This window comes from Triticum urartu, chromosome 5, assembly GCF_003073215.2.
Source record: "Triticum urartu cultivar G1812 chromosome 5, Tu2.1, whole genome shotgun sequence".
In the NCBI taxonomy this organism is placed as follows: Eukaryota; Viridiplantae; Streptophyta; class Magnoliopsida; order Poales; family Poaceae; genus Triticum; species Triticum urartu.
The window spans coordinates 585,415,315-585,436,451 of NC_053026.1; the positions used below are offsets into that span (position 1 = coordinate 585,415,315).

General features: G+C 47.8%; 1 protein-coding gene across 1 annotated transcript; it reads right to left on the bottom strand.

Annotated features, from left to right (window-relative positions):
* Positions 1-547: 547 nt before the first annotated feature.
* On the bottom strand, positions 548-2,535 carry LOC125506159 (probable polyol transporter 6). Its single transcript, XM_048671022.1, has 2 exons — positions 2,270-2,535; positions 548-2,179 (listed from the first exon to the last, which is right to left on the bottom strand). Exons 1-2 carry the CDS (start codon positions 2,382-2,384, stop codon positions 777-779), a joined length of 1,518 nt encoding a protein of 505 aa, XP_048526979.1. The 5' UTR covers positions 2,385-2,535; the 3' UTR covers positions 548-776.
* Positions 2,536-21,137: the final 18,602 nt, after the last annotated feature.

Genomic DNA, 21,137 nt, shown 5'->3' on the forward strand with positions numbered 1-21,137 from the left:
ACATAGCAAGAAGAGGTGTGCCCCCCCCCCCCCCCCCCCCCGTCTTAAACCCCTAATAGGAACAAACGAATTTGTTTCATTAGAGTTGAACCGGACCTTATACTCGACAGAGGTCACATATGACATGATTAGTCCAATTCATCGCTCATCGAACCCCAACTTGCCAAGGATTGCCTTAAAAAAACCTATTCAACACTATCATACGCTTTATGCATATCAAGCTTCACAACACATAGACCAATTTTACTTTTCCTTCTCTTTTTCATCGTGTGTAGACATTCATAAGCCACTAGTATAACATTGTCCGTGATTATCCTCCCTGGTGCGAACGCACTTTGAGTCTCACTAATAATCTCTGGAAAGGAAAGGTTTCAACCGAGCAGCTAGCATTCCCAGCGAACTAAACTCAATGAACCGGAACGAAACACCATGGATGAAGAAAAAAAAACAGACGGAACGGGCCGGCCAGTAGCTACAGTGCGGGGCCGAAGCTTCAAGGCAGACCGAAGGAGCACTTGCACTGAAGCGAGATATAAACATTTCCCATAAAATTCCCATTCTTTCTCTGAAGATCGTTTTGGAAATTTCTTGTCAACACTCACGACAGCTACTACAATACAGTACTGATAGGTTATCTTTCTCTTTAATAAACCTTCGAAAGTGCAGCACTATTTGTAATAAAAAGCTACTACTATTAAAATCCTATGACCAAACACTACGGCCATGCGAAGTGTGGACACGTCCTGGTACATGGTTTGTACCGTCACCGTGAAACACTATGCCTTGCTGTCGGCCACCGGCGACGACGACGGCTGCTGCCTACGCTGGGCGTGCCAACCCTGGCTGAACACCTCCTCGATCTCCTCCAGGGGCCTGCCCTGCGTCTCCGGACAACAGAAGTAGAAGAACGTGGCAGCCACCACCGCCAACCCCGCGAAGAGGAAGAAGGCGCCGCCGATGGTGATCGCCTTGTACAGGGTGACGAAGGTCATGGACACGCCGGCGTTCATTATGCGGTTGATGGCCACGCCGATGCTGGCGCCCTGCGCGCGCAGCCGGAGCGGCCAGACCTCTGAGCTGTAGGCCCAAGTGATGGGCCCCACGCCGACGGAGAAGGAGGCGACGAAGGTGAACACCGTGGTGATGGCCAGCACGACCGCCCAGGGCGCGCCTTGGCCGTGAGGCGAGTGCTCGATGACGGTGAGGCCTAGGCCGAGGCAGGTTAGCGAGGCGACGATGCCGGCCAGGCTGGACAGGTAGAGTGGCCGCCGGCCGACGCGGTCGACGAGCAGGATCGCCGTCATGATGAACACCGTCTTCGTCACGCCCACCCCAATGGTTGCCGCGAGGATCTTGTTGCGGGTGGCGATGCCGGCCGCCTTGAAGATCCGCGGGCTGTAGAGGACCACGGCCTCGATCCCGCTCAGGTGCTGGAAGAAGTGGATGCCCAGGCCGGCCACGAGGACGCGACGGACGGTCGGCGTCGGGTGTATGAACATCTCCTTCAACACGCCTTTGCCGCCGCTGCCGGTCGCGGGCGCGGACGCGTCGTCTCCCTCGACGAACCCGGCCGCGCTCTTGATGTCCGCGAGCCGCACGTCGGCCTCTCCCGCCGTGTTGCAGACCTTCCGGAGGACCGCGAGCGCCTCGTCCGGGCGGGCCTGCATGACGAGCCACCGGGGCGACTCCGGCATGGCCAGGACGCCGAGGGCGAGCACGGCGCTGGGGAGCGCGCCGAGCCCCAGCATGGTGCGCCAGCCATAGACCAGCGGCAGCTTGGCGAGGAAGTAGTTGGACACGTAGCCAATGAGGATGCCGAAGCTGATGCAGATCTCGGGGAGCGAGGTGAGCGAGCCGCGGATGTCCGCGGACGCGATCTCGGCGGCGTAGACGGGCGCGATCATGAGCGCGTAGCCGACGCCGACGCCGGCGACGCAGCGGCCGGCCAGGAGCGTGGCGAAGTTGGGCGAGAGGCCCATGAGGACGGAGCCCGCGAGGAAGATGCAGGCTGCGAGCGAGATGGTGCGGCGGCGCCCCACCCAGTCGGAGACGCGGCCGGCGGTGAGGGAGCCGGCGAGCGCGCAGACGTTGAGGATGCCGGCGAGGACCTGCACCTGCGTGTCGTTGGTCCCGAGGTCCTCCTTGATGAACAGCATCGCGCCGCTCATCACGCCGGTGTCTGCATCCACAAGATCACACATCTAACTTCACTTACAGAACAGGGGATGGACATGCATGCATGGTACTCCATTTCGTTCTGATCACGTACCGTAGCCCATGAGGATGGAGATGATGGAGCCGATGACGGAGCAGGCGACAGCGTACTTGTTCGTCCTCCCACCCCCATCGCCGCCATTCTTCTTCCCCTGCTCCTCCACTCCCATGGCTAATGCCCCTCCGAGTCAGAGAGAGAGAGAGAAACGAACTACTAGAAATGGCAGGTACGTCCTCCTGGCAGGAGTGTGATTTGCATCGCGGGTGACTAGGGCCGGATTGGACTAACCATCCGCATGCAGCTTTATACTCTACTTAACACTCACGGCCAGCTTGCTAGAACCTGGCTAATATCTCGGGATTCAGATGGGGGTACCAACTAACCTTGACTTGATGCATGCATGCAAGGATAAGGGCTAATTTACTGTGTTGCCTTGCGTCAGATCAGAGCGGATCAGCGGAATCCATCCATGGCTAGAATTAGTCTTTCCTCCCAAAATAAGCATCCAGTGGATAAGACCATAAGAAGAGACCCGTCCAGCACGATTCTTCTACAGGCAATCTATCCCATGATGGCATCCAGCTTTATTAACGTAATGAAACACAGGCGCTGTGAGCGTCTACAGCGGGCAGGATGGCTGTGGAGTGTGGATGAGAGTGGTACACTAGAAGCATTACAGCTGTTCATCGTCACAAACTTGTGTTACAACATTAGAAACAAGCTCTCTAAACTGAAATTTGGGGTTTTCGTCGGTGAAGTCTTCCCTCCCCACGTCCCGCATATCTTAGTCAAGTCAAATCTTTTGAAGAGCCTCCATTAGTAGGTGAGAAAGGTAATTGCATTAACTCAATCAAGTCAAATTAAATCAAATCCTTCTAGCTATATGTCGGACACAAACAATCAAATCAACTATTTTGCATCCACTCAATCAAATCAACTACTCCCTCCGTCTCATAATATAAGAGCGTTTTTGGCACTATACTAGTGTAAAAAACGTTCTTATATTATAGGACAGAGGGAGTAGTATTTTGCATCCACTCAATCAAATCAACCTGTTGGTGGGTGCAAGGCAATTGCATTAACTCAATTCAAATCATTCTAGCTATATGTCGGACACGGACAATCAAATCAAATCAAAATTTTGCATTGAGTCGATCAAATTAGAATGTTTTATTAACTCAATCAAATCACTTCCTGCATTAGAATATGGTGGGTGTAAGGCATATATCAGACATGATTGGTATTGACTCACTAGAATATTTATGCCCTCATTGCAACACACTGGAAAATCATAAAATGTTTGGTATCAACGGGGAGAGCCTCCTAGTGCAATGGAAAGTGCGTCCTGCTTCCATTTAGGCCATCTGGCTTTGAATCTCCTCACCTACCAGTATCAAGGTACAATGCATAACTGTAATAATAAAGGGAAACTTAAATCAAGTTATATTGCAACAGAACGATGTCTCACAACTACTCCATCGTGATATACTCTACTCTAATGATCAAAGTTGTTCTCATTGTAGACTAGGTAGTAGTCTGAGCCTCCCCGGCATGGAGCATCCCATGGACATCATCATGAACCCGTCATCAAGCCTTCAAGCCTGAAGTGGATAAATGACAAGGGCCAGTGCAGGAGCTATCGAGAGTGAGGTAACTTCTCTCCTAATTGAGCTCCCTCTGCATTTAGATGGGACATGGCTAATACATCAGAGTGGAACCTTGTGTGTGATTATGTACGATGACAACATCCACGGAGAAGTGAGGAATCAATGCCATGTCCATAAAGAGGGCCAACGATGATAGCTAGATGGAGTCCCAGAGAGCTGAGACAAGGAGAAGCTCTCTGGACACCCTGCGACCCCAGGGCTCTGGACCCCTGGGTTCCCGACCTCCAACGACATTGCTCTCTAGATACCCCAGATCCCCTGGGTCTAGTGGTTTGCTCTCTAGGTACCTCGGGTCCCCGACCTACCCTGGAGCTCCTCCATGCCAGCATGCATCTAATGGTAAATGTCCCTTGTACCCCCACTTTCCCCTCTTTCCTTAGAACATATATATTTGGTACCTCCCCCCTTTTCTAGGGTTAGCAAAGTATAGAGTAAGACTTAGAGAGAGCATTGCTCGATCTATCCTCCCCTAGTGGGATCAAGCCCTCCAATTGTGGAGAAGATTCCCATAGGCATAACATTCACTCTACTTTTTTATATACTGGTTGAATGCTCGTGTGATGCCATGGGATAACCAACTTAGATATAGAGACACCAAAACATCATCATAATTTGTCAATGTGTACGTTGTGTTTAATTAACAAGGTCATATTTGTTACAACATAGGCTGCATAAAGGCGACCTAGGTGAGCACAAATGAAGAGGGTAGTGAGTACAACCAGTGTTTAATTAACAATGTTGCTATGTTGTTGGTTGTATAGGCCACGCTCTTTTGGGCCTAATCTTAGATATAGAGACATCAAAACATCATTATAATTTTGCAATTTGCACGTTGTGCTTAATTAACAAGATCATATTTATCATAGCATAGGCCGCATAAAGGCGAGCTTACCTGGATGATCACAGATGAAGAGGGTAGTGAGTAAAACCAGTGTTTAATTAATAATGTCTCTATGTCACTGGTTGTATGGGCGACACTCTTTTGGCCCTACTGATGGTACTGAAACCCATCAATAGTCCTAGTAGGGTGCAGAGCACGACCAGATGTTCCAAAAGGGATCACACATAGGGAGTCCTTAGCTTGCACGCCAAGATGAAGAAACTTTCAGAAGACAGACCCCCCGCAGGGCGAAGGGCTCTTGCCACGTCCTGGCCTACTGGGTCCTAAGGTTGGCCCATGTGCAGACCTCCCGCGAGATGGGCCACATCTCCCCCCCCCCCCAGTTTAGTTCACCGTCGCCTACATGGCCTTGCCCCTCACCAACACACATTCATTTATTTAAGTAGAAAAATGGGAGATCATGCACTCACTTTTCATCCCTATGCATCACAACATCCCTTAGAGAGGCATCACTCACCTATTCCCATCACACGCAGAGACCCCCGCACAAATACCCTCCCATCAACACCCTCGGGCGATGGCTCAATCCCCTCAAACGCGACAGACCCCTCGAGTTGTCCCCTGGTTCATCAGATTGTACTTTCATCGAGCTCGTGTTGCATGTAAATCCATAGAGCGTGTCATCACCAACTCAATCCGCTATGACCTGGCCTCCGAGGCAGCCGGTTCCAGTAGGGAAGAGTAGAAGAGCTGCCCCCCAGGCAGTGGAGATCACAAGATCAGCGTATAATGAATATGATTAATTAGCCTTGCTATTTCCTTATTTATCATTCATTATGCATTATTTTCTTCTTTAACTATACGAGTTGGTGGAGAGGATGATAATTGATGGTGCATAAACCTGTTAGGACCCTCGGTTGGGTGGTGAACACAGCCGGAAGTACCAGACCGGAGACCACACAAGGAGTTTACCCAAGTTCGGAGCTCCCGGAAGGAGCAACACCCTACATCCTGCTTTGTGTTTGTATTCATTGTGGAGTACCTCGTGCAAGGGTTAAAATAGGGGATGGATCATTGATACTATCGACACGACGGGAATCAGGCAAGTTTGTCGTTAGTGGCGACACAGACGGCAGAGAGAGAAAACATGATGGCAAAGAGTTTGCCGACAGTTAGCTGATGACAAAGGTTTTCGGCAAAGCCTAAATCGGCAAAGAGCTACTTTGTCCTTGCCTTTCTATATGGTAAAGATTTTGCCGTCAGTGTCACATGATTTCTGTCAGCTGGAAATGGCCTGACGACAAAGAAAAGCAATTTGAAGGGCCTGGACCCTAACCGATGGCGTCAACACTTTGCTGTCAGCCGGAAAAAAATAGTTCTTTGCCAACAGCTGAAAAAAACAGATGGCAAAGAGTATGGTTCTATGGATGTAGATCCTCATGGCTACCCCTAGCCCCCACCTTACATAGATGGCGGGGGCTAGAGTTTTACAAGAGATCAATCTGATCTCGGCGGCCGCCATCCTGGCTTGCTCGCCAAGATGATCATTTGCCGCCTATTCGGGCTCCGTGGATCCATCTTATGGTTAGGCCTTAGCCTATCTCCATGGGCCCGGAGAGAGGCTTGCTGCCGGGCTCCCAACGAGAGGCCACCCTTGGTGTATTACATTGTCAACAGCCCTGGGCGTGTTTAGAGTTGGAGTATCTTGGTCTTCGGAGCGAGAACTCAGGCGGGCTCCTTACATCCTTGTGGCCTGCTTTCATATGTCTGGCCTTAGGAGAGACTTCGGGAGTGTACACCCTTTTAACTTCTAATTAAGCAGTGCATTTATATGCCTATTTAATGAATTCCCCTTCAATCTAAATAAACAAGAGGAGATGAATAGTTTACTAAGAGTCTTTCAGAGAAATCTACATGCTATCATCGGGGAAAGAGGCAATGGTCTACAATATGCAATGCTAAAGAGTGTAAATAGTAGTATATTTTCTTTTCTTTCCTGGGATATATTTCAAATGTGAAATGAAATCAGGATGTTTAAAGAAGTGCCATGCTAGAATTAGCTTGTCCAATGACTCTATATACAGTTGGAGTAGAGAGGATTAGTTACTACTCTACTAGGTTTGCTCTACCTCATTGATGCATTTGACATGACTTTCACAGTAATAGGTTAGCTTATCTTAGTTTACGCTCAACGTGCCGAGCTTGGGTCCCGTGAGATATTTTTGAGGGAAAAAGAGAATATCCACTATAAGGTTCTTTATAAAATCCGCATGTACACTTGAGTGTACTTTTATCAAACAAGGTATGTTGTATGTGCTTGTTGTGCAAGTAGTTTATTTTTCTCTCGTATCGTAAGATACATTACTTCTATGAATTTTTGCAACATTACATTTTATAGTAGATAATGGGAAAATGAAATGTTTTTTACTTGAGTTGCCCATTGGTGACAATTGAAATGACCACTATAAACAGAGGGAATTAAAACAATTGAATGTCACCCTAAGTTATGATTGTGTTTCTTTCAAATACTGCCATTATTGCCGAATCACACAAACCTATAATGTTTTAGTAAGAACCCTGAGAGCAGCGATTCGGTGCCCAGGCTCATCTGCACCTGCGATGAATCAAAAATTCAAAACAAATACTAGTTTTTTTTAAAAAAATCCATTTTTTGTATAGTAGATAATTTGGTGCGTGAGGTGCACTCTGAATTTCAGGTCATTTGGACATCTGAGTAGCTCTCCGCAAAAAAAGACAAATTTGTGGTCATAAAAAAGTTTTTTGTTCATGCATTTTTCTAACCTAATTTGTCTTTTTTGCTGAGAGCCATTCATATGTCCAAAGGATCTGAAATTTGGAGCGAACCTCACGCACCAAATCATCTACTCATATGTCATTCCTTATTCTCGATTTCTCACGTGTAGCACTAGCAGTACATTCAAATAGATTCCTTATGTGGACAAAAACTAATTTGTAAAGCACCTTAAAGTCTTTTGCTGTTCAGATATTACCTCAAAATGTTAGTTCGACACTATTGATATTTTTATTTGAATTGTATTTTAATTTTAGTGGTCATTCAAGTGCGATTTCTGAGTATTTGCAGCATGTAATTGATTGTAAGAAATGTCGTAATACATTATCAAGGAAATCCAATCTATAAACTATTTGTTGATCTAAATATCGTTGATCTTTCTCTCTCTCTCGAATTTTAGTTGTTAATTGCTTACACCATGATATTAAGACCAGTTGAAGGATTGCACCTCCACGGATTGAATACGAGAAAAATTCAAGGATGCTTTCTAACATAACTTGTTCTTCTTCTTTCACAACCTATCAAAACACCGCATGAACAAACAATATATTACTGTCCTTACGCGGCAACACGACCATAGCGATGTCTCACTCTTAAAAAATACAACTTGAGGGGCAACACAACATTATGTATCCATTTTTATATTGGCGTGGTATCATTTGGTTAAGTTTGCAAGGTGCATTGCACGTGCAAGCTTACTAGTGGTTCCAAGCTCTCCACTCACAGCAGAAACACCTCGCTCCAAAGCAAATTGAACCTAAGAGTCGTATGAGTCTCGAGGTGCAAATGGCATCGTCAAAATATTTCTATCCATTACTTAAGCACCCCAACACAGATGCGGATTTGGTGAACATAGTTCCACGCTCACCCCTTATGAATAGTAAATTCAAACAAATACTAGAAAAAATAAAAAAAAACTGATTTTTTTGCAACATGCAAAGTCGACCGGTATACTCGCGTATGAAGTTTCATAAAGAAATTACATTCATGGTATTATGGGCAAAAATAAAAAATCGAAGCTATATTAAAAAACACTATTTGATGAATAGCAAGGCCTCGATTGTATTTTCTTCACTAAGAATACCATGGGTGTTATTTCTTCACAAAAATTCACACATGAGTAGAATGTTCAACCAAGTTTGATACTACAAAATTGCAGAATTTTTTGAATTTGTCTTGTATTTTTTAATTTACTATTCATGCGAGTGCACATGGAACCATGTTCACCTTATTATTTTTGCCCCAACACCAACAAAAGAAATAAAAAATACATACCATTTCTGTGAAAATATCACAAAGTTGGACTAACAAGCAAAAATTCTACATGATACTAACATCTAATGACTTGGTGCTAGAAGTAGCACATATGCTAAGCAATGATGCAAATAGATATTGTGAATATCAGCTAAGTGCTAACACATTTTCAAGGTGGAAATGATTAAAATATGTGTTTATTAGACATACCCACATCTAGTATCAAGTGCAACCCTAAACTTGTAATGGTACCGTCAACAAGTGGAATGGTTGATGCAACACTATAGGAAATTGGTCGTTTAACGAGCATTTGCCTCTGTGCAGATAACTTCTAAAAACTTTTAGGAGAAGGTTTCGAGTGTTAAAGAGTCTGTTCTTGCACACTGTTCATATCGTGTAAAATCATTGTTCGTACTTTGTCAGAGAAGAAATGCAACTAGTCAACAAGGTCATGGTACTTTGAAGAAGGTTTCAACGGCGGTGGGCATGCTTGCATATGGCAATCCAACTAATTCTATTGATGGTTAGATTGGAATGGTAGAGATCACTTAAATTAAGAGTTTGAACAAAATTGTTAAGTCTATCATTGAGGCATTCAGAGATGCATATCTTCGAGCTTCAAATGAAGAGGACACTGTAAGACTTCGTTAGATGGGTGCACCAGAGGGCTTTCCCGGTATGTTTGGAAGCATTCACTACAAAAAAAAGACACATCCATGACATTTTGGGCCGAACAAATTTCTCTCTCTCATGCTTATGACACTTCTGTGACGATAATTGTGACAAAACCCGGTATCATCATAGATGTGGTGGGCTCCTACTTCTATGACAAAAAATCATGACACGAAATGGGCTTTTCGTCCTAGGCGGGCCAGAGACCCAGCTGCATGACATTCTTTGGGCCGTCCATGACAGAAAAAACATGGTAGAAGCGAGGACAAGGAAAATATTGGGGAGTTCCCAGTTACGGTGGGTGGTCGGGGCCGAGCGATGCGCGTTTCTCTCGTACACATACGCGCGTGGGTGCGAGGCGTTTGGCTCTAACTAAACCCGAGCGAGGCGTTCGCCTACTGAACCCGAGAGATTGCACTGCAGGCTACGCATTACTGAACCCGAGCGACCAATCGATCCCTGGCTGTAAACTAAACCCGATCAAGCGATTCCTTCGCTACTGCTGCTAACTAAAGCCGATCTAACCAGCTACCTCTTGATGAATAGTGAGCGTTGTTGGGGGGTTGGATGAACAGGACCCCGTGGTAGTAGAGGTCGTTGCCGCTGGATGAACAGGACCCCAATCGATCGAGTCAGTTGGGGGTGGATGAACAGGACCCCATGGAGGGCTAGATAAACAGGACGACCCCGTGGAGGGCTGGTTGAACAGTAGCCGGTGGAGGGCTGGATGAATAGTAGCCCGTGGAGGGGTGGTTGAAAAGGACCCCGTGGAGAGGGCTGGTTGAACAGTGGCCGGTGGAGGAGCGGTGGAAGCTGGATGAATAGGAGCCCGTGGATGAACAGTCATAGGTGGAGGTTGGAGGTGGAGATGAACAGTAGCCCGTGGAGTCCCGTTTTACGGTACACCACACCCCTCCTGATGAATAGGACCCCCGTTTCGGCCGTAGTGCTCCAACACAAGTCCGTTTCCTCCGTTTTGTGGCACGCCACGCCCCTCCCGATCAACAGGACCCCGTTTCGACCGTAGGAGGTCGAAGAGAAGTTTGTTTCCTCCGTTTTACGGTACGCCACACCCCTCCCAGTGAACAAGATCCCGTTTCGATCGTAGGCGATCGAACAAAAGGCCGTTTCCTCCGTTCTGCGGTACGCCAGACCTCGTTTCGATCGGCTCTTCCGTCCAAGCCGGTTGGCTCCCGATGAGCAACACATGTTCCGTTGCCTCCTGATGAACACGATGACGTATTTTCTTCGTTCTGACCCAGCTAGTTGGCTGCCGATGAACAGGATGTTGTCGCTGCCTCTCCATGTACATGAGCCCTGGCCATACGTATGCGCGAGTAGGCGTTCGAGACCCCGTCCGTATGTACGTACGTGGCCGTATTACTTTCTTGCACCCTGGCTATACGTACATGTACGTGCTACATGTGCGCCTCTACTATGACACGTGCCCTTTCTTACTCGGTCACGGTTCACCGCTGCAGCCTGTAGACAGACCGATCGACCAGTATGTACGTACACGTTCGCGACCAGAATGACAACGTTACGTACACTTCGACTAGGTGGGTCCCGACTGTCAGGGAGGATAAGAAGGCACTTCCTTGCATGCGAAGATGTAGCTGGTGGGTCCCAGCAGTCATGGGGGAAATGTTTTTTCGCAAAATATGGTGGCCCATCCGGTGGGTCCCTGCTGTCAGGTGGAGGAATCATTATTTTGCGCGTAATAAGGAGGCACTTCCTTGCTGCGGCCGTGGACCCATATGTCAGCCTCTCCACATACAGTACTCTTCTGATGGAAGTCGTTCCTTGACCACATTGACCACGCCGTGCCGAGAGCACCAAGGCAGTGGATGACGGCAAGGCCTAGGAAGGGGACGACGTGGAGCTGGGGAAGACGCGGTAGTGGATGCCCATGCGGAGAGGAGTATGAGTATGAGGGTTCACTGTTCGGCTGCGGTGTGAGGCTACCGTCGCCGCAGAATAACAGGGGTGTGAGTGAGTAGAGGGATGGCCTAGCCAGCAGTGGGAGTAGAAGGGGGCGGTGAGGCCTTCGTGGCATCACAGCCGGCCATGGGAGGCAGGAGCAGGCGGCACGACCAGCGCTGGTTTGGGCGGCTGGAGCAAGAAGACCAGAGGTTCAAGAAGCACTGCGGCCGTTGGATGGACATTGTATGGTCACTGGAGCTAGAATCATTCATATTGACTAAGTTGACAAAGCCCTCCATCCCCGTCAACTTGGTAGGCCCACAAGTCAGCCTCCCACTACGGTGGGTCCTAGCTAGAAGGGGGGGTATTCATTTTTCTATGCGTAATAAGGAGGCACTTCCTTGCTGCGAAGATATAGCTGGTGGGTCCGAGCTAATAGCGGGGGGAACATTTTTTCGTGAAATACAGAGGCCCTTCCGATGGGTCCCAGTTGTCGGGTGGAGGAATCATTATTTTGCGCATAATAAGGAAGCATTTCCTTGTGTGCGGCCGTGGACCCAGCTGTCAGCCTCTCCACGTACACTCCACTTCCGATGGATGTCATTCCTTGACCATGTTGACCACGCAGCGCTGATGTCTACTACACAACCTTCTTCTTGTAGACGTTGTTGGGCCTCCAAGTGTAGAGGTTTGTAGGACAGTAGCAAATTTCCTTCAAGTGGATGACCTAAGGTTTATCAATCCGTAGGAGGCGTAGGATGAAGATGGTCTCTCTCAAGCAACCCTGCAACCAAATAACAAAGAGTCTCTTGTGTCCCCAACACACCCAATACAATGGTAAATTGTATAGGTGCACTAGTTAGGCAAAGAGATGGTGATACAAGTGCAATATGGATGGTACATATAGGTATTTGTAATCTGAAAATGTAAAAACAACAAGGTAACAAGTAATAAAAGTGAGCGTAAACGGTATTGCAATGCCAGGAAACAAGGCATAGGATTCATACTTTCACTAGTGCAAGTTCTCTCAACAATAATAACATAATTGGATCATATAACTATCCCTCAACATGCAATAAAGAGTCACTCCAAAGTCACTAATAGCGGAGAACAAACGAAGAGATTATGGTAGGGTACGAAACCACCTCAAAGTTATCCTTTCTGATCGATCTGTTCAAGAGTCCGTAGTAAAATAACATGAAGCTATTCTTTCCGTTCGATCTATCGTAGAGTTCGTATTAGAATAACACCTTAAGACAAAAATCAACCAAAACCCTAATGTCACCTAGATACTCCAATGCCACCTCAAGTATCCGTGGGTATGATTATACGATATGCATCACACAATCTCAGATTCATCTATTCAACCAACACAAAGAACTTCAAAGAGTGCCCCAAAGTTTCTACCGGAGAGTCAAGACGAAAACGTGTGGCAACCCCTATGCATAGGTTCATGGGCGGAACCCGCAAGTTGATCACCAAAACATACATCAAGTGGATCAACAGAATACCCCATTGTCACCACGGGTATCCCACGCAAGACATACATCAAGTGTTCTCAAATCCTTAAAGACTCAATTCGATAAGATAACTTCAAAGGGAAAACTCAATCCATTACAAGAGAGTAGAGGGGGAGAAACATCATAAGATCCAACTATAATAGCAAAGCTCGCGATACATCAAGATCGTACCACCTCAAGAACACGAGAGAGAGAGAGATCAAACACATAGCTACTGGTACATACCCTCAGCCCCAAGGGAGAACTACTCCCTCCTCGTCATGGAGAGCACCGGGATGATGAAGATGGCCACCGGAGAGGGATTCTCCCTCCGGCAGGGTGCCGAAACGGGTCTAGATTGGTTTTCGGTGGCTACGGAGGCTTCTGGCGGTGGAACTCCCGATCTATTCTGCTCCTCGAAGTTTTTAGGGTATATGGATATATATATAGGAGGAAGAAGTACGTCGGTGGATCTCCGGGCTGTCCACGAGGCATGGGGGCGCGCCCCCCACCCTCGTGGGCAGCCCGAGACTCTTTTGGTCCATCTCTGATACTCTGTGGGCTTCTTCTGGTCCAAAAATAAGTTTCGTGAAGTTTCAGGTCAATTGGACTCCGTTTGATTTTCCTTTTCTGGGATACTCTAAAACAAGGAAAAAACAGAAACTGGCACTGGGCTCTAGGTTAATGGGTTAGTCCCGAAAATCATATAAAATAGCATATAAATGCATATAAAACATCCAAGGTTGATAATATAATAGCATGGAACAATCAAAAGTTATAGATACGTTGGAGACGTATCAGCATCCCCAAGCTTAATTCCTGCTCATCCTCGAGTAGGTAAATGATAAAAATAGAATTTTTGATGTGGAATGCTACCTAACATATTTATCCATGTAGTTCTCTTTATTGTGGCAAGAATATTCAGATCCATAAGATTGAAGACAAAAGTTTAATATTGACATAAAAATAATACTTCAAGCATACTAACCAAGCAATTATGTCTTCTCAAAATAACATGGCCAAAGAAAGCTATCCCTACAAAATCATGTAGTCTGGCTATGCTCTATCTTCACCACACAAAATATTTAAATCATGCACAACCCCGATGACAAGCCAAGCAATTGTTTCATACTTTTGGTGTTCTCAAACTTTTTCAATCTTTACGCAATACATGAGCGTGAGCCATGGACATTGCACTATAGGTGGAATAAAATGGTGGTTGTGGAGAAGACAAAAAAAGAGAGAAGATAGTCTCACATCAACTAGGCGTATCAACGGGCTATGGAGATGCCCATTAATAGATATCAATGTGAGTGAGTAGGGATTGCCATGCAACGGATGCACTAGAGCTATAAGTGTATGAAAGCTCAACAAAAGAGACTAAGTGGGTGTGCATCCAACTTGCTTGCTCATGAAGACCTAGGGCATTTTGAGGAAGCCCATCATTGGAATATACAAGCCAAGTTCTATAATGAAAAATTCCCGCTAGTATATGAAAGTGATATCATAGGAGACTCTCTATCATGAAGATCATGGTGCTACTTTGAAGCACAAGTGTGGTGAAAGGACAGTAGCATTGTCCCTTCTCTCTTTTTCTCTCTTTTTTTATTTGGGCCTTTTCCCTCTTTTTTTGTATGGCCTCTTTTTTTTAGTCCGGAGTCTCATCCCAACTTGTGGGGGAATCATAGTCTCCATCATCCTTTCCTCACTTGGGACAATGCTCTAAAAATGATGATCATCACTGTTGGTGTCAAAATCGGCGGATCTCGGGTAGGGGGTCCCGAACTGTGCGTCTAAGGCGGATGGTAACAGGAGGCAGGGGACACGATGTTTACCCAGGTTCGGGCCCTCTTGATGGAGGTAATACCCTACGTCCTGCTTGATTGTTCTTGATGATATGAGTATTACAAGAGTTGATCTACCATGAGATCAAAGAGGCTAAACCCTAGAAGCTAGCCTATGGTATGATTGTATGTTGTCTTACGGACTAAAACCCTCCGGTTTATATAGGCACCGGAGGGGGCTAGGGTTACACAAGTTCGGTTACAAAGGAGGAGATGCACATATCCGTATTGCCTAGCTTGCCTTCCATGCCAAGTAGAGTCCCATCTGAACACGGGACAAAGTCTTCAATCTCGTATCTTCATAGTCCAACAGTCCGGCCAAAGGATATAGTCCGGCTGTCCAGAGACCCCCTAATCCAGGACTCCCTCAGTAGCCCATGAACCAGGCTTCAATGACAATGAGTCCAGCGCGCCGCGCAGTGTTGTATTCGGCATTACAAGATGGGTTCCTCCTCCGAATACACCATGGAAGAGTTTGAATACAAGGATAGTGTCCGACCCTGCAAAATAAGTTCCACATACCACCGTAGAGAGAATAATATTTCCACAAATCTAATCTGCTGACGCGTTTTGACAGGATGACATCACGCCACGGCCCGGTCATTATGCAAACCGTTTTTCTTAACCAGCTCTGCACATAACGCGAGGCGGTTTCCTTGACACGTCTTGTCAAAACAGAGATCATGTTCCCCTTATCACGGGATTCTCATCAATACAAACGTGGGTAACCCAACCATGCCTGTTGGTATGACTCCTAGATCTTAGGTAAGTCTCAAACGGCCACGAGGAGGACGCTTGATATTCACCCTCTTTATAAAGGGGACAAGGCTTTTTCTTTTTCTCCTCCCGTGCTCAATCGAATCCTTTCCCCGCCTCGAGTTCTAACACCCAAAGCCCAGGTTAGGCGCTTCAGACCTTCAACTATGTCCAGATCCAACCTTCAAGGTTGGTGGATGCCTTCCTTCGTCACAGAGGACGACATCAAGAAGTTGAGAGAGTCCAGATATTTGACCGCCGAAATTTCGCATATGCTGCCCGCCCGAGGGCAGGTCGTCCCTACTCCCGAACCCAACGAGAGCGTTGTGTTCATCTCCCACTTCCTCTGAGGACTAGGCCTCACTCTGGATCCCTTTGTTAGGGGTCTCATGTTCTATTACGGGCTAGATTTTCATGATCTGGTCCCGGATTCCCTTCTTCACATCTCGTCATTTATTGTCGTATCTGAGGCCTTCCTACGCATTACCCCTCACTTCGGCCTATGGCTCCAGACCTTCGATGTGAAGCCGAAGATGATCAAGGGGAAGCACGCAGCGTGCGAAGGTGCTTTAATAAGCAAAGTTGCTGACACTCCATGGCTAGAGGGTTCCTTTCTAGAAGTGTCCGGATTGTGGCAGCGGGAGTGGTTTTACGTCACAGCTCCCCGAAGTGCCAAGTGGGTAGCTGCCCCCACCTTTCGCTCGGGCCCCCTACCACGACTGATGTCATGGATCAGCAGGGGGCTGAGCTAGGGTCCAGCCAAGGACGTGCCAATACTGCAGAGCCGTATCCGAGATCTCTTCGAGGGAGATTTTACTCTGGTATGGTAATGCAAGTTATGCTGGTTCGTCGAGTCCAGCCTTGCAAACGCCAGCCCCTCCGCATGTGGGAATTCAACCCAGAAGGACCGCGTGCTATTCATCATTTCCTCGGCATGACACACGAAGAGATGTACAAGTCGTTCTTCGGACCCCAAATAGAGTGTCCGAACACCACCGAGGACGTGGGCCTGAGCTACAACCGCCCTGCTGCCCAAGTAAGTAATTCCATGCCGAACCTGCTATCCTTTTATTTATCATGGCATCATTCTAAAGAGCCGTCTTTTGACCAGGACTGGGTAATAAAGGCGATGATGATCAGGTGTTTGGCCCCCCTTCCTGAGGGCTTGGACAATCCGGTACCGGGCAAGATGCTCGAGCCGGCGCCTTATCCAGTGTCCTCAAAGGAAGATGATGGGGGAATAAAGAGGGCGAAAGCGGCCTCACTCGCTACTTATTCCAGCCGGGGGAATGAGCACCTCCGTGAGGGAGGACAATCAAAGGGAAGAATCTGACATTCTCCCTCCCCGGGGAAGGAAGAGGACTACCTCTGAAGATCCGGAAACTAAGGTTTCAAAACGGGAGAAGAAATCTTCATCAAAGGGTCCTGCCTCGGAGGGTATTCTTGCCGCACAATGTCCGTGTGGGGATCAGCCCTCTACCGAGCTGTAAGTAATCGAAAAGTACTTAATAGTGAAAACATCCTACCTTACTTCTGAAGAAAATAACCGATGCTTATAAATTGTAGTCCGGATCGTAGCCCTTCTTGATAGAGTTCATCTTCGGGGGATCTTCTTCCGGAGATGATGGAGAGCGAAACGCCTCCCCCGGACACCCCGTCTCAAGAAGCGGGCGACCTTGAAGTGTCGTCGCAAAGGGTATCTCCAGATCCACTAGGGCAAGAGGATAACCCTTTGGCTGCTCGGAATCCCCAGTATCCGGCTCCTAAGGAGAGCGACAGCAAGGGTCCGTACAGTGTGCGGTCGAACGCGCTGAAGGATCTTCTGGGGCAAGCGCCCGCCTCAGAAGCGCATCGTATGCTAATGGGTACGGTAATTGAAAGGATTTCATTCGCTGAAAGCGGTTTGCATGAAGCCTTCATGAGTCTGCCGAAAGGCTTCGAGGTACGTGAAATAATGTATGTTTCTAACAGTACCACATACGTTAGATATGCCCTATGCAGATAGTAGCCCCTGAGACTCTGGTTGTCGTCGAAAATGGTGGCAAATAGAGGATCATAGTCCCAGGTAATAACCAGACCGCCTTTATGTGCAGGTGGCTGAAGCTCCGGTGGCTAGCCGGACTGATGGTTTTGCCGAGCTAAAGCGGCAACTTGATGCGGCAGACGCCGACATCGTGCTTGTCAACAAGCGGCTTGACGAGGCACAGGGTGAGTGATTTTTCTGGTGATCGTCACATAATAAGAGTAGCATGATGCCAGTATCTTTAATGTGTTGTGACTTCAGATGGAGCTGCCACCGTGGAGACCCTTCGGGCGGAGCTTGCCCGAGCCAAGGAGCAAGCAAGGAATAGCAATGCAGCCGCTTTAAAGGCGGCCGAAGAATTAAGGATCGAACAGGCCGCACATTGTGAGAGCAAGGAAAAAATAGCCAAGATGGCTATAGAGTTAAAAGATGCCGCTTACCATTACCAGCTTCTTGAAGAAGAGAACCGGGCGAAGGCGACGGACCTGGAGAAGGCCCGGCTGGCTACCAGGGAAGCCCGCTCCAAAATTAGAGCGACGAAGGAGGAGCTGAATCAAGCTGCAGATATCGTGTCTGGGAAGCCCTTCTTATTGCGGACTAAGTTCGGCGATCCAAAGTATGCTCCTATGGACCGGCTATGGAGTTCTGCGGACGCGTACATGGATTTGGCTGCAAGTGCTGCTGATGCGGCCGAGTACTCAAGGATCAGAAAGGTCCCGAAGTGGAAAAGCTGTTCTGGTCACAGTTCCATGCTCTAGTCCGTCCGCTGCTGTTGAATGAGCGATTAGCCGAGTGGGCCGAGCTCCATAGGTTGTCCGGACTTGCCATGAGGTCCGTTGTGGATCACCTGTGGCAGGGAGGGCCAAGGTCGAATAGCTACTTTAGCTTAGTGCAACAATTCCTTGGTGCTGTGCCACGCATCGATGCTGTAAAGAGATCGGCGTGCATAGAGGGTGCACGGATGGCCTTTGCCCGTGTCAAGACATACTGGGCGGAGATGGAGGCCACCACTGTTGCGACACAGGGTTCGGCCGTAGGCCGAGTGGCTGCCGAGCACTACTTTGAAGAAGTTCTTGAAGGCGCTCGTTCGATAGAGGCTCAGTGCTCGAAGAATGTTATGTTCAAGTGACATGTATTCCCATTGTAAAAACAATTTTTTATTGAATTATCAAGGCTATATTTATACTTTTGCCCAAAAGTACTATGGTGCCTCCTGTGCGGCCGTTTATGTATATATGTGTATAACCCGAAAGTTTGCAGTCGTCGGCTTCCGCCCCCACGCATATAATGCGGGGGTGTTCGCAAAAGATGCATATCCACACTTGATCCAACGTCTTGGTCCGTTAAGAAGGTGATAGCGTAGCGAACAAGGCAATCGGACTATATTGCTTTAACACTTTCACTTAGCCATAGGAGTTTGACAGTGGGGCTACTATATAGCCCCTGGTACTTCTGCGCTCGTCCGAATACGGGGCGCGTACGTACATGACCGGGAAACGACCCTTCTTTAATGCGGAGGAATCCCGAAGATTCCGATGAGTCATCGAGTGGTTTACCAGTCTCTCGCTATATCATGACAGTCAGTTTTTGGCTTGCTCTACTGAGGTGCTCATCCGGATGAACCAGGGCACAATCGCAGTAGTTCTCCTAGTGCTACCTTAGCCGATATAACGGAACGTATGGTACCAAAACGTGGGAGCCGGGCAAACCCAACATTTGACCAAAGACATGATTCGGAGCTGATGCATATAGGGCCAAACTCGCGACGCCGAACACTCCCTAAGGTGTTCGGTCTTTATAACATATACCAGGCTAAACAATGCCCTTAATAAGAAACCCCATGTGTCCAGGTACGTGCAAAATCCTGGCGTGGCCACATGCCAATAACGCCAGCATCCTTCTCGGTTGTGTGGAGTATCTGGAGGATGTGAGCAACAAGAGACAGTAAAAAAAGGTTTACGCAGGGTCTTAATCTAAAAAGAAACCTTTGGGGCGGGTCCCTGCTGCACGTCTGCGCCTGTGTCTCCATTGTGCCGTGTCCTGGACGGGTGTAGCACGATTGTCATCTGCAAAAGGAAAGAACTTAGGTGAAAGTTGCCGTGCCAAAAAAAGAAGAGTTGGTTATTATTAATGAACTATCAAAATTCAAGAGAAACCAAGTTGAGCCGGGCTGGCCCTGATTACACGCGGGAAGCCCCTGGTATCGTTTTATGAGGGTTCGAAAACAAATCTCATGTAAATATGATGGAACGCCGGATTAGTCTAACCGTGTCCGTGGTCTTGACGACCTTCCATTTTTTCTGGTTGGTGAGGCCGTCTAGTTCGCGGCTGTTAGAGCCGCCGCGTCCTCTTCCGCACGTTAAAAACGTTCGGTATTTCCGCTAACTGTGATGATGTCACGTGGACCGGGAATCTTGAGCTTGAGAAAAGCATAATGCGGTATTGCGTTAAAACGAGCGAAAGCCGCCCTTCCGAGTAGTGCTTGATAATCACTTCGGAATGGAGCGATGTGAAAAGTTAACGTTTCGCTTTGGAAGTTATCGGGAGAACCGAATACCACCTATAGTAGTAGAGAGCCCGTACAGCGGGCCTCTTGGCCTGGTATTACTCCCTTGAAGGTAGTATTACTGTGGCTTATTTGTGTCGGGTCTATCCCCATTTTGCGGACTGTGTCATGATATATCAGATTTAGATCACTACCGCCGTCCATGAGGACCCTTGTGAAATGGTACCCATTTATTATTGGGTCTAACACCAAAGGCCGTCAGTCCTTCGCGCCGGATATTTGTATCGTGATCCCTATGATCAAAAGTGATCGGGCAGGCCAACCAGGGGTTGAACCTAGGGGTGACAGGCTCTATGGCGCGTGTGCATCAGAGTGCGTGATTGCTGCTCCTCTTTGTCACATGGATCATGTTTACTGTTTTAACCTCTGGTGGGAACTTTTTCTGTCCTCCGGCATTTTGGTGGCGAGGTTCATCCTCGTCTTTGCTTGGTGTCTCTTCCCCTTTGTGTTCGGCGTTTAGCTTACCGGCCTGCTTGAAGACCCAACATTCTCGGTGGGTATGATTTGCAGGTTTATCTGGGGTGCCATGAATCTGATAGAGTTTGTCAAGAATTTTGTTTAGGCCAGATTGTCCTTCTCTGCTGCCTTTGAAAGGCTTTTTCCGCTGACCTGGTCGGGAGCCCTTGAATCCGGCGTTTACCGCCGTGTTATCTGGGCTACCTTCTTTAATTCGACGCTTGTTTTTGTTGCGTCGTGGTTTACCATTGCCATCCCTGACTTCGGATGTGCTTGGGTCGCTGGTGCTGCTACGGGCCAACCAGCTGTCCTCGCCCACGCAAAAGCGGGTCATGAGGCTTGTTAGGGCTGCCATTGTTCTTGGTTTTTCTTGACCAAGGTGTCTGGCGAGCCATTCGTCTCGGACGCTGTGTTTAAAAGCTGCTAAGGCTTCGGCGTCCGGACATTCGACGATTTGGTTCTTCTTGGTGAGGAACCTGTTCAAAGCTTTCAGGCGGACTATCCGGACTGTTGGATTATGTGACTTAAATGTCTGCATCCGGAGGTCGGACATAAGTCCCTTGAAAATTGGCCCGAAAAGCGTCCTCGAGCTCCTCCCAACTTCCAATT

What these genes read in the sequence shown, in the direction of transcription:
- LOC125506159 (XM_048671022.1), bottom strand. Translation starts at nt 2,384, where the DNA reads ATGGGAGTGGAGGAGCAGGGGAAGAAGAATGGCGGCGATGGGGGTGGG. An exon ending in CTCCATCCTCATGGGCTACG is followed by an intron (nt 2,180 to 2,269) that starts GTACGTGATCAG and finishes TTGTGGATGCAG; the next exon opens with ACACCGGCGTGATGAGCGGC.